General features: G+C 40.1%; 1 protein-coding gene across 1 annotated transcript in view; it reads left to right on the top strand.

The window, feature by feature from the left end:
• Nucleotides 1-12632, top strand: part of LOC114669636 (butyrophilin subfamily 1 member A1-like) — a 148544-nt gene that overhangs the window by 50318 nt on the left and 85594 nt on the right. The window contains exons 9-10 of the mRNA XM_051922321.1: nt 3902-3928; nt 6439-6948. Coding sequence (XP_051778281.1) covers nt 3902-3928; nt 6439-6948 — 537 coding nt within the window. The remainder of the gene's footprint in view (nt 1-3901; nt 3929-6438; nt 6949-12632) is intronic.

Raw genomic sequence — 12632 nt, 5'->3', positions numbered from 1 at the left:
CGTTTAATTTGTAGGTCACTTTTTGGCAGCCGTCTTTTCTGGTTTGGGCTGCTTTTGCAGTGTTACCCCTTGTGCATATTTAATCTTGAAATTCTTCATGTCCTTCGAATAAAAGATCTAGCACCGTTTGTGTGAAAAAAATGCGCCCGTTCTTTCGTCATTTTGTTACAGCCTATCAAAGACTTGCTGATCATGTTTTCTGGACCCAATATGTTTGGGCTTTTCAATCAGCATGGGCGCGCGCATTCATCTCGTATGATTAGATCCAGCTAGACTAATCTAATACACGGCTGCGTTTGAAAAACCGACTTATCTGGATGAGTTTCACCGGCATTAACTCATCCAAGATGAGGCATCTGATCTCGGATGATTTAAGCCAGGGGTCCCCAACCACCGGTCCGCGACCCACTACTGGGCTGCAGCCGTCTGACAGCGAGAGAACTGCCGGCAACGGAGACTCACTCAGACTTTTCAGAACGCTTGGCGGGCGGGGCTTTGCAGCGGTGCAGAGAGAGGTGAGAGAGTATTACAACAAAGTATTGTTACGGTCCCAACAGTTTCCCCATATGACACGAGTCTATAAAAATCGCGTTACTATGAAGTACATTCAGCAGATGCTTTCATTACAACGAAGTGACCTTGAAATGCCTGAATGAATCATCCACAGAGCAGTTAGATCTGTGGTCGCAGCTCAGATGTGCACGTTTGCACAACGATCCCCAAACAGAAACATTGTAAAAAAATCTCTTTCTTCGAACTTTCCTCGTACTGTTTTTTTTTTTTTTTTTTTTTTTGCTGTTTTTGTTTTCTGTGGTTTTCAGTGATACCTTTTGCTTATTGCTTGTCAACATTTGAAAAACATCCATTGGAATTTAACTCATTGTCACCCTCCTATAGAAACGGCAGACACGAAAAAAACGATAACAGTGTTAATGTTTGTGATGTGCAATATGTTGGAATGGCAAATGCAAAGCATATGTCTTTGTTATATGCAAAAAAAGAAGAAAAATCTCAGGTTGCAAACGTATGCGAACTGCTTAATAACTTAATAATAAAAGAAATGTTATGTAAATTGTGAATAAAACGCTGTTTGTTTTCAAATAATATTGCATTGGTGCGATGATGTTTTCTGATTGGTACTATTCAGGTCATTCAGGTTATTAAATGATTTCTTCAAAATGTCACATTTATTGTCTATTTCTTTCAGGTGTGTAATGGAAACCACAGCATAGAGAGAAGTGTGCACATTGCAACAGTTACACATGTCGTAAATGTAGGAAAGACGGTCTTTTTGTTTTTTTGACATCATAAACCATAAGGTGCTAATTATGCGTGAGCAGGAACACTCAATAAAACTGAATAAAAAAAATAAAGTGACGGTGAGATACGAATAAGGCAGATTCACCAGCATTTGTGTGTCAGCTTTTATCCCTCCAGATCAGAGAATGTCCAGTTCCATTGCCACAAAACACTACTCACATCTACAGTTATTCCAAGTCTCAAATAAAAACTAACAGCATCAGATCCCTAGGGCAGTAGTATGTATCGTGATCGTAACTGAGAGAATAAAAGTGAAAGAAAAAAGGTAACTTTTACAAGTACAGTACTATAAATGTACACAGTCTGTTACTGACGCAAACCAAATGTATGTGTATATCTATCTATCTGTCTATCTATTGGAATTCAGTTTTATCAAACCTGCAGTGTAAACATAACCTACATGTCTTGGTCTTTCAAGCAGCAGTTTCCAATTAGGATAAATAATTGCAAAAAACAAAAATAATATCTTAAAAATTCAAATGGCTCCACCTTTTTTCCAAGTAAATTCCAAGAGTTCTGTATATCTGCTAATGCTTATTATGAGATCTCATTTTAATATCGGCCAACTTTATGTTTCCATCTAGTCTGACATAACCTAGGCTGTATTAATTATAACTGCTGTTCTTTGAGTAAAGACTAACATAGCTTAAATGTTTCTAAATTATTTTACTTTCTTTCAGAATGATACAAATAAGGCAGATTCACCAGCGTTTGTGTGTCAGCTTTTATCCCTCTAGATCAGAGAATGTCCAGTTCCATTGCCTCAAAACACCACTCACATCTACAGTTATTCCCAGTCTCAAATAAAAACTAATAGCATCAGATCCCTAGAGCGGTAGTATGTATCGTGATCGTAACTGAGAGAATAAAAGTGAAAAAAAAAACGATAATTTTTACAAGTACAGTGCTATAAATGTACACGGTCTGTTACTGACACAAACCAAATGTATGTATGTACTGTATAATATTAACAATAAGAGCAGCTCACTACTGAAAACGGCAAATATAGGAGGCAGACGGGATTAAACCGGGGATGCTTGATTACAAGTCAGCAAATCTTACCGCTACGCCACGGAAACTGTTGTATCGTCCTTGAACTTTTTGTGAAAGTGTTTATTTGATCTTTTGACTTCAGGCTTCACACATTCTACAGTTTATGCCTACATTTTGTAACATTTATTACTAAAATATGAAAAAGTTTCTGTTTTTAACAATGTGTTTACACAGATTACTGTAGAAACGGAACACGCATGAAGTGCATGTGTTCCAAATAACGATCTATTATTTCCATACTAAAACTCCAGCACTTCACTCCCAGATAATCAAACAAGGCACGAGCTTGGAGAAGTTTGTGAACGTTCTGCGACGATGGGGTGATGGAATAGCAGGCTGCTTTCTGCTTGTCTTAATCGGCACATTTACAGGACAAAAGACGCTGACGGAGAGGTGCTAACAAATTTAAGGTGGGCCGGATTTACGAGTTTTCTCGTAGGCTCTGGTAATTCTAGTGTTAAACTTTGTATTTTTAGATAAGTGTTGCCCTCAAACCAAATGGAGTACATCTATCTATCTATCTATCTATCTATCTATCTATCTATCTATCTATCTATCTATCTATCTATCTATCTATCTATCTATCTATCTATCTATCTATCTATCTATCTATCTATCTATCTATTGGAATTCAGTTTTATCAAACCTGCAGTGTAAACATAACTTACGTGTCTTGTTCTTTCAAGCTGCAGTTTCCAATTAAGATAAATAATTGCAATAAACAAAAAATAATATCTTAAAAATTCAAATGGCTCCACCTGTTTTCCAAGTAAATTCCAAGAGTTCTGTATATCTGCTAATGCTTATTATGAGATCTCATTTTAATATCGGCCAACTTTATGTTTCCATCTAGTCTGACATAACCTAGGCTGTATTAGATAGATAGATAGATAGATAGATAGACAGACAGACAGACAGACAGACAGACAGACAGACAGACAGACAGACAGACAGACAGACAGACAGACAGACAGACAGACAGACAGATAGATAGATAGATAGATAGATAGATAGATAGATAGATAGATAGATAGATAGATAGATAGATAGATAGATAGATAGATAGATAGATAGATAGATAGATAGATAGATAGATAGATACTTTATTAATCCCAAGGGGAAATTCATATACTCCAGCAGCAGCATACTGATAAAGAAAATATTAAATTAAACAATGATAACAATGCAGGTATAAAGACATACAATAACTTTGATAATGTTAACGTTTACCCCCCAGGGTGGAATTGAAGAGTCGCATAGTGTGGGGGAGGAACAATCTCCTCAGTCTGTCAGTGGAGCAGGACAGTGACAGCAGTCTGTCGCTGAAGCTGCTCCTCTGAGATGATACTGTTCAGTGAATGCAGTGGATTCTCCATGATTGACAGCAGCCTGCTCAGTGCTCGTCGCTCTGCCATGGATGTCAAGCTGTCCAGCTGACATAACCTAGGCTGTATTAATTATAGCTGCTATTCTTTCAGAAAAGACTAACATATCTTAAATGTTTCTAAATTATTTTACTATCTTTCAGAATGGGAAAGATTACGAAAAGCCGCTGGTACGTATGTTATCTCTTTATGCTTGTATTGTTCTATTGTGTGAACTCTATTCCAGGTTTTTCAGTGTTGGCAAATTTTCCATTTCTAAAACAATAAGGAAATAATGAAAATTGTATTCAATTGTAATTTCATTAAATGATTTTCTTCAGGGGGTTAACAGCACTGTAGTGATTATCAGTGCTGTCTTCCATTTTCCTGGGTACAACTCCTGATCCTGGTTGTTGTCTGTTTGGGGCTTGCATACTCCAATTGCGTCTGCAAGGGTTTCCACCAGATTTTCTGGTTTTCCTCCAGCATCTTAAAAGTCATGTTTACTTTTCTTGGCTATTCAATATTGGCCATGTGAGTGTGTGTGATAGACTGGCATCTTGTGTGGGACTGACATTTATATTTAGTCTAGTGCCCATGCCAGACTAGTCTCCAGCTCTCCATGGTCTTGAATTGGATTAAGCAGGTTTCAGATTATTACATTATACTCCTAGACTGAGTTCAGTCAGTGGCACAAAACCTGAGCATGGAAGATTAGATTGTAGAGCTAGGGATGTAGATGGTCAGAGGGGTTAAAGAGAGTGTGCTTCTAGGCCATTTTAAAAAGAGTGTGAAAGACATCTAGTTTTTAAGAGAAGGTGAAAGTTCTACTTATTAGATCAGAGTCCATTTCCGGTCATCAGGTCAGTGTTTGCTTATACTGTAGGTGCCTGTGTGTGTCTGTCAGAGTAACTAGGAATTTAACCTGTGGTTGCAAGCATAAGATGAATGCCCTGCCTGGATCCACTTGGTTTGGCACATAATGCAGAGATGTCAACCCATCTTTGATTAAAATCACTGATACAGATCAGAAGGGAAACAAAGCAGATATTGTCTAATGCTAGAGGTGCAGATGTACAGTATTTTACAGTAGTTTAGATCAGTCCTTCAAAAATGTGTCCTTCTAAATGTGGTTGGGGAATAGAGAATTTCTGTATTTAAATCTCTTCTTAAATCTGTTTTTTAGCAGGGAAGTCTTTGTGCATCTGTGAAAGCTAAGCTAATATCGACAGTGTCCACTTAGTCATATAACAGTTTCAAAATCAGTTCTTTGGAATAAAATACAACAGAAATGAATTTCTATGTAAAATAAATGTGCATTGGTGTATATGTCTGAATGCACAGAAACAGAAAGCCATTAATCTGTTAATAAGGCATTAAAAGGTTCTTATTAATTTATTTATGTATATTTTCATGCAATGAGAATCAGTATTACATTATGTTGTGCAATAGAGGACATGGAATGGCTTTCATTCCAGGTGGATTTGATGGTTCCTTACCCAGTTGGGAGGCCCTAATAGTGGATGGTTCCCATGGAAGGATGGGCATCTTGGCTGAAATGTTGGTCATTCCCTTTCTTAATCAAGGTAATATTCTAATGGAAGGGTGGAATGAGACTGCCTCCTATGTGCTTCCCCAGCATTGTGTGTGCAGAATCCTTCTGGCGTATCTCCCATGTGTGCACACCTGCAGGCCTGCATGGAAGTTGTAGTCCCGATGGATGACCCTGCTAGGTTGGGAGCCGCCAGGTGGAGCTGCATGAAGAACACTTCCCTGTTTTAAGATGATTTTTGCCTGACTCAGAAGTGCTTCCTGGGTGCTATATCTGAATCTGGCAAGTAGGAGTTGTGAAGGAAAAACTTCACCTGGAGAGGAGTGAAAAAAGGAAAAGAACATCATTGAATGTGTGCAGATTATTGTTTTGATGGAATTTTGTTTAATCAAATTAAGTCATTTAAACCCGGGGCATATATCTGTGTAGTTATTTTTGGGGTTTGTTAGTCTGACTCACTGCAGTGAGTGCAAGAAGAGCGAAAAGAAATACACTGAATATAAATGCAAAAAGTAGAACATCACCAAGCTTGTTTGAGCATGCCACTTAAATGCACAGATGGGATAACAATATATGCAAATAGTCAAGTTAAAGTGAATAAGGGAATAATACAAAGATTAAGAAAAACTGGTTGAAATGAAATTCAGCATTCATAATAGTTATTCAGAATCATGTTTAAGAGATACTGCTAGTAGATGTTTTCTATAAGAGTGACTATCCAAAACCAAATGTTCTTCAACTGAAGGTCTACCTTTATTATGGTGGCAACTTAATTGTGCACTCTCTGTAAATGCTATCACTCAGTTCTCTGAGAGGTCATTCTGAACTGTCATTGATTACTAACTGATATTTAGTTCTTTGACACAGGAAATGGATTCCTGGTTTTCAGATTAGGACCTTTTTCTGAACCTGAAAAAAAATGGAAACTGATTTTGACCTGGGAAACCAACGTATACAAATAAATACATAAGCATATGGCAGCAGCTGATTTATGGAAGAAGGCTTCCTATGTAGCAATAAAATCAATTTTGTCTTGTCACTGAAATTCAAATATTTTAGGATAACTGTCTTATGATAATGTCAAACAAAATAAAAGTATATCAATTTCATCCACACTCAACTGTCACTTCTTCTCCCATCTCTCTTTAGCTCATGTGACTTTGGACCCTGAAACTGCACACCCCCGCCTTGTTGTGTCTACAGATGGTCATCGTGTACGAGATCAGTTTAAAGATCAGACTGTCCCTGACACTCCACTCAGGTTTGATGCCTGGATCTTTGTCCTGGGGAGGGAGAGTTTCACCTCAGGACAGCACTACTGGGAGGTGGATGTGAAGGAGAGGTCTGAATGGTATTTGGGTGTCGTCAGTGAGTCTGCACAGAGAAAAGGACGAGTGAGTCTGAAACCTCAGTCAGGATACTGGATTGTGAGGCTGTATAGTGATGAGCTGACTGCACTGACTGACCCTGAGACCACACTGCGACTGAGAGCGATACCCCAGAAGGTGGGAGTGTACCTGGATTGTGATGAGCGGCGTCTCTCATTTTACAGTATTGAGGACCACTGGCACATCTACACCTTCAATGGAGGTGTCACTGGGAAACTGTACCCGCTGTTTGAACCTGGAGTTGAAGGAGAAGAGCTTGAGATCCTGCAGCCTGGAGATGAAACAAACCACACTATCCAGCACAAGGAGACTTGCTAACAGATTATGGAGTAATTTGATACAGATTTTTTAATTATGTAATTTCTTTGCTACAACTGTTAATTCAGTGTATTTGAGATATCTTCACTGTACTGTATCATTTCTGTTCTTTAAATGAATGTGTGTAAAACTAAAGCACATGGTTGAAGAAACAGTACTGTATACTGCACTAGTAGAGAAAGCAGTATTTAAGTAAAACAGAAAAATATTTTTATAGTATAATAAAAATTATGTTAATGTTAGTATCAGCTTTGTTGTAAATAAAGGAACCATTTTCACTGTTCATTTGTTGAGAAGGATTATTGGGATATCTCTGCGGGTTTGTCTGGTTCTTCGTTCATTTCAATGTACTGAACCCTTTTTGTAGCCCTTTTCTGAACTACTCCTTTCACCTATGTTGTGTCCATTATTAGGCTTGAATATAAGACATACCGATGGTTAGTTTGGACAGGTAAACAAGTAATTTCACTGTGAGATCATTTCAGGAGGTGCTTTCTCCATAGAAAAACTAAAAGAGACTAAATCATAGTGACTTTGTTTTACAGTTAGTTAGTGTGTGACAGTAGGAGTCCAGATGTTACCGATGCATAAATGCAAAGAAACATAAGGAACAATGTGAGGCATTCAGGTCAGGGCAGCTGATTAATTTCTGTTTAATGTGTTCAAAAATATTTGGTTGAAATTTGAATATTTCAAAAGAGTTACTTTAAAATACACTGCTAATTAATTCATTTACTATATTTCCAACATTTGTGAAAAGTGTACTTTCAACCAGTTTCCATCCAACCCAAGCTTATCATTCTCAAACATCCATCCATCCATTATCCAACCCGCTATATCCTAACTACAGGGTCACAAGGGTCTGCTTGAGCCAGTCCCAGCCAGCACAGGGCACAAGGCAGGAAACAAACCCCGGGCAGGGTGTCAGCCCACCACAGGGCACGCACACACACACCCACACACCAAGCACATACTAGGGCCAATTTAGAATCGCCAACGCACCCAACCTGCATGTCTTTGGACTGTGGGAGGAAACAGGAGTACCCGGAGGAAACCCACACAGACACGGGGAGAACATGCTGCTCATTCTCAAACATTCTTGATCCAATTCAGGATCACATGGGGCTGGATCCTGGCAGCATTGTGTGAAAGGCAGGAACCAACCCTAGACAGAGTGTAAGTCCACCATAGGAAACACTCACATGCAGAGAACAACACTCTCCTACTCACACAGGGCCAATTTGGAATTGTCAGTTAAGCTAATGAGAGTGTCTTTCAGGTTGTGCAAGGAGGATCCATGCATACATTGGAACAAAGGACAGACTCCACATGGACAGTAACTGGGTGGTAGATTCAAATGCAGGAATAAATTCATTTTGTTGAAACTGATGGGCAGCAGTGCAACCCAATGTGCCACTGGGCTGCCACTCCAGTCACCCCATGTTTTTTTTAATTTAAATTTTAACGTAACAACTGGAATAACATGACACACTAATCTCAAACCCATTCAGTCACTGGCAGCCAGAGCCTTTTCTGGCATAATTTGGTTCAAGGTAGGAACCAATCTTGAAAAGGTTGCCAGTCCACCTTAGACTAATAGCTACCATTAAATTTAAACGTTCCTTTGGTAAATGTGAAAATGTTGTTTATGTCAACTTTTAATTCACACTTGCTCAGAATGAATGCCTTCTATTTCTTCAGTTTTTCCTAGCATTTATGTAAGAAGTATCTTAGCGCTAGACTGTGCTTAATAGATGAGAACTTCCATCCATCCATTATCCAACCTGCTATATCCTAACTACAGGGTCACGGGAACCAATCCCAGCCAACACAGGATGCAAGGCAGGAAACAAACCCCAGGCAGTGCACACACATCACACGCATTTTCGGATCGCCAATGCACCTAACCTGCATGTCTTTGGACTGTGGGAGGAAACCAGAGCACCTGGAGGAAACCCACACAGACACGGGGAGAACATGCAAACTCCACGCAGGGAGGACCCAGGAAGTGAACCCAGGTCTCCTAACTGCGAGGCAGCAATGCTACCACTGCACCACTGAAGAGAACTTAAGACTTGTTTTTAGAACAGGTGCATGACAATTGAATTTGTATTTGATATTATATTATGTCACTGATATCCAGACCATTTTTGGAGAAACCTTTTAATATGTCCATGTCGACTAATTCTGCACACATTATATTGTGTAGTGATCTTATCTGCTTAAGTAATTTTCTTGCCTAGGTGAAAATGTATTAGTTGTGTAGGAACAGAATGAACTTTAACTTGTCCACCCCAGAGACAGCAAAATAATGTAATGTGGGGTGCATAATCACTGTTAATTATTAATTTAACTTTTGTTAATACTGATAATTAATTAAAACAATCAAGAAGATGCCCTTCAAGGCACGTCAAGTTAATGTAGATTGAGTGAGGGATCTCTGTTCCACCTCCAGGCTAGTATACAGTACCATAATTATGAACAGAACTTTACAATTTTTGAACGAGGTTCATATGTCGGCAGAAGTGTACCTTAACACTTTCACTTTTTCTGTTGGGGTTTGGATGTGGCCAAAGACTTACTTTCACAAATAATTGAGACATACTTGTTGAAATAAACAAAATAATACAATTTAAAAAAAATGTGTTTTACTTATTTTAATTGAAGAAAATAACATTTCATACGATCAAGTCTAACTTATAATTTACAATAAAGAATAAAACATTACACACAAGCAAGCTCAACTTAATAAATCAGAATTTAACCCCCACCTGAGAGAAAGAGAGGAGAACCAACAACGAGATCAAAACTTTCGATACAACAAAGAGGGGAGAATACCATTTTCCTCGATATAAATGCTTTTGTAAATTTTTTTAATTAGATCTTGCCATATTTTTTAAAAAGCTTTGAAAATATGCTCTAAATAAGAATTAATTTTTTTCCAATTTCATATAATATAGAACATTAGTTACCCACTGACTTATAACAGGTAGGCTGGAATTCTTCCAGTTTAGCAAGATAAATGTAGAAGAGAACAACAACATCAACAACAACATTTATTTATAGAGCACAATTTCATACAAATGGTGTAGCTCAAAGTGCTTTACAAGATGAAGGAAGCAAAGTTTATAAAAAATAAAAATAAGATTAGGCTATACTAATTGATAAAGAATAAAGTAAGGCCTACTGGCTGGGAGGACTGAAAAAACAAAAACAAAAAAAAAACTAAAGTGGGCTGCAGCAAAAAAAAAAAAAATCTGCAGGGGTTCTGAGGCCAAGCCGTCTCTGGGCATTCTACCTTACATAAATGATCTAAATCAATCCACATGGTTCACAGGCTTCATGCGAAAGAGTAAGATGATGATAATTATGTGGACATCTGGGGTACTGTCTTCAGTCCATAGGTGTTGGGACTGCACGGTGCCTTGATCAAGTGGTGGTGGCACAGATTGTCACCACAGAAAAACAGAAAAAGAACAGCAGAAAAAAGTAGGAATTAGTATACACAAACAATTTATGCCAATCTTTGTGACGGAAGGAGGCCGCCAGCGCCTGCTCCATAGAAGCTGAAAGGGGCTGATGCATAGCTGATTAGCCACGTGGTAAACAGAGCCCTTAAAGGGGGACACAGAAGCAGGCAGACACAGGCACAACAATTCAATCAACAATCCAATGTTTATGACTAAGAATTACAATAAATAACATTAAATAACTATATGCATAAAGTAAATAAAATCAAACAACAATCCTTTAGGAATAGCTACATACAGTATATACAATAAATAGACTATAAAAGGCAGTTATTTACAATACAATAAATAAAATCAATAAATAAAACACAAAAGGTAGTATATGTTTTTACAGTCAGTGCCATGATAATAATCTGCAGATGAAGCCCAAAATTAAAAAAGAAAATTGAGAGGAGGAGGTGGAGGAGAAGGCCAGTCACTTATAGAGATTAACAAAATCTTAAACAGGCCTCCTCATGAACAAAAAAAGTGCAGGATGAGCCCCATCTACAAATTCAAAATTTTAAATAAATAAATAAGTAAAAATAATAGATAGAGAGATAAATAAATAAATACCCCCCCAAATGCCATCATGTTTCTGCCTCCTTTTTTCCTCAGGCCACTCCTGTACACTTTTTCCAGCCGCTGTGAAACAAAAAGGATCCCCCCGCCCCAAAAGTGGCTGTGGTTGAATTCCTCAGTTTTTGGACATGCACAGCGCTGACAAATAAAGGCCTCCACCTTTTTCCTTTGTTTGCTGGCGTGCCAGCTCCTCCATCTCCTGCTTCTTCCTGCATCACCATGCAGTGTTGTAGGGTAGAGGAGGTTATGCTGGTGCTGGTGGCAGTGGAGGAACATCAGTGTCAGCCGGCAGGTGGAGTGGCTGGGTGACGGGTTCTTCATGTGGCACAGCGGGGTGCCCGATGACAGGTGGTGCCTCATCCACAGAACCCCAAGCTTGAAGTACAGCCTGACCAGACAGATCTGGCGGGACAGAGAATGGAAAATCATGGGAGGTGGTCTGCTCAGGGCCCGTTGGCTGTGGGCACACAGCAGGGGTAGGCACTGAAGCCAGGACCGAGGTGCTTGACAAGGGCTCAATCTGCTCCAGAGCCCTCCGTATCAGGTCCCTGGTGCAAGCGTAGTGCCTGCAGAGACACAAAGCAAAGGACATCAGAGGGGGAGGAGAGGGGCATGGGGGGCCCCACCTGCCCTGTGTGCACTTACCACTGTGCCAGGGTGCACTGACTGATGGAGAAGAGCTGAATATGGGTCCGGGCCAGGTGTACCAGGTTTGTGAGGACATTCTCTTGGATGCATAAGTAGTCCATCATGATGGCTTCCCTGAGGTCCACCCTAATGCTGCAGATGGTGGTTCCCTCAGGGTGAAACCTGGACAGCTGGATGCAAACAGCCTCTACAAGGCAGCAGATGTCAGACATCTGTGTGACTTGGCCGCCTTGGCCAACCATGCACCTGCAGAAGAAGAGAGGAGAGAGCCAGTCCCTGCCATCAATGTGTCTGATCAAAAGGAAGAAGGCTGCAAAAGAGGTCGAGCACCTGCCGTTGTAAGCTCTCCACTCCAGGGGTAACACTGGTGTGTAAGTGCTTGCCTTGGAATCTCCCCTTCACCAGTCTTTCCTGGTGAAGTGGTGGGAACTGAACCGGTATCCTGTCACCCTCCAACAATCGCTCCCTGAAGGCAACAATCTCCGCCACATGTGCTGGTAACCCGGGCCACTGTCAGGCCCAAAGCTATCCTGTTGGGGGACAGAGCGAGAGTAGTACTCTTCAGATAATCCATGGGTATATTGTGACTCCTCAGAGGAGATTTACCAGCTCGTGGCACACCCTGTGAATGGCCTCATCTTGAGGGGAGGTCTCCTAGTCAGCTGGCCCAGACTGAAGCGCCAGTAGCAGAGCACAACTGGGACATCTCAGACACGTGGGTTTGGCAGTAGGCGGGGAGAAGTCCTCCACCAGACCAAAGAGGGTGTGGTCCACCACCTCCTCCTCCTGGAAGCCCTCGTCGACACCTTTACTGTCATTGTCTGTCTCGGTCCCATTCGGAGTGTCGCGATCCCTGCCCATCACTTCCTCCAGCACTAGACCGTTCTACCAAAACAAA

This window comes from Erpetoichthys calabaricus, chromosome 2 (genome assembly GCF_900747795.2).
Source record: "Erpetoichthys calabaricus chromosome 2, fErpCal1.3, whole genome shotgun sequence".
In the NCBI taxonomy this organism is placed as follows: Eukaryota; Metazoa; Chordata; class Cladistia; order Polypteriformes; family Polypteridae; genus Erpetoichthys; species Erpetoichthys calabaricus.
Note: the sequence above shows the minus strand (reverse complement) of the source record. Positions and strands in the feature narration are given on the sequence as shown.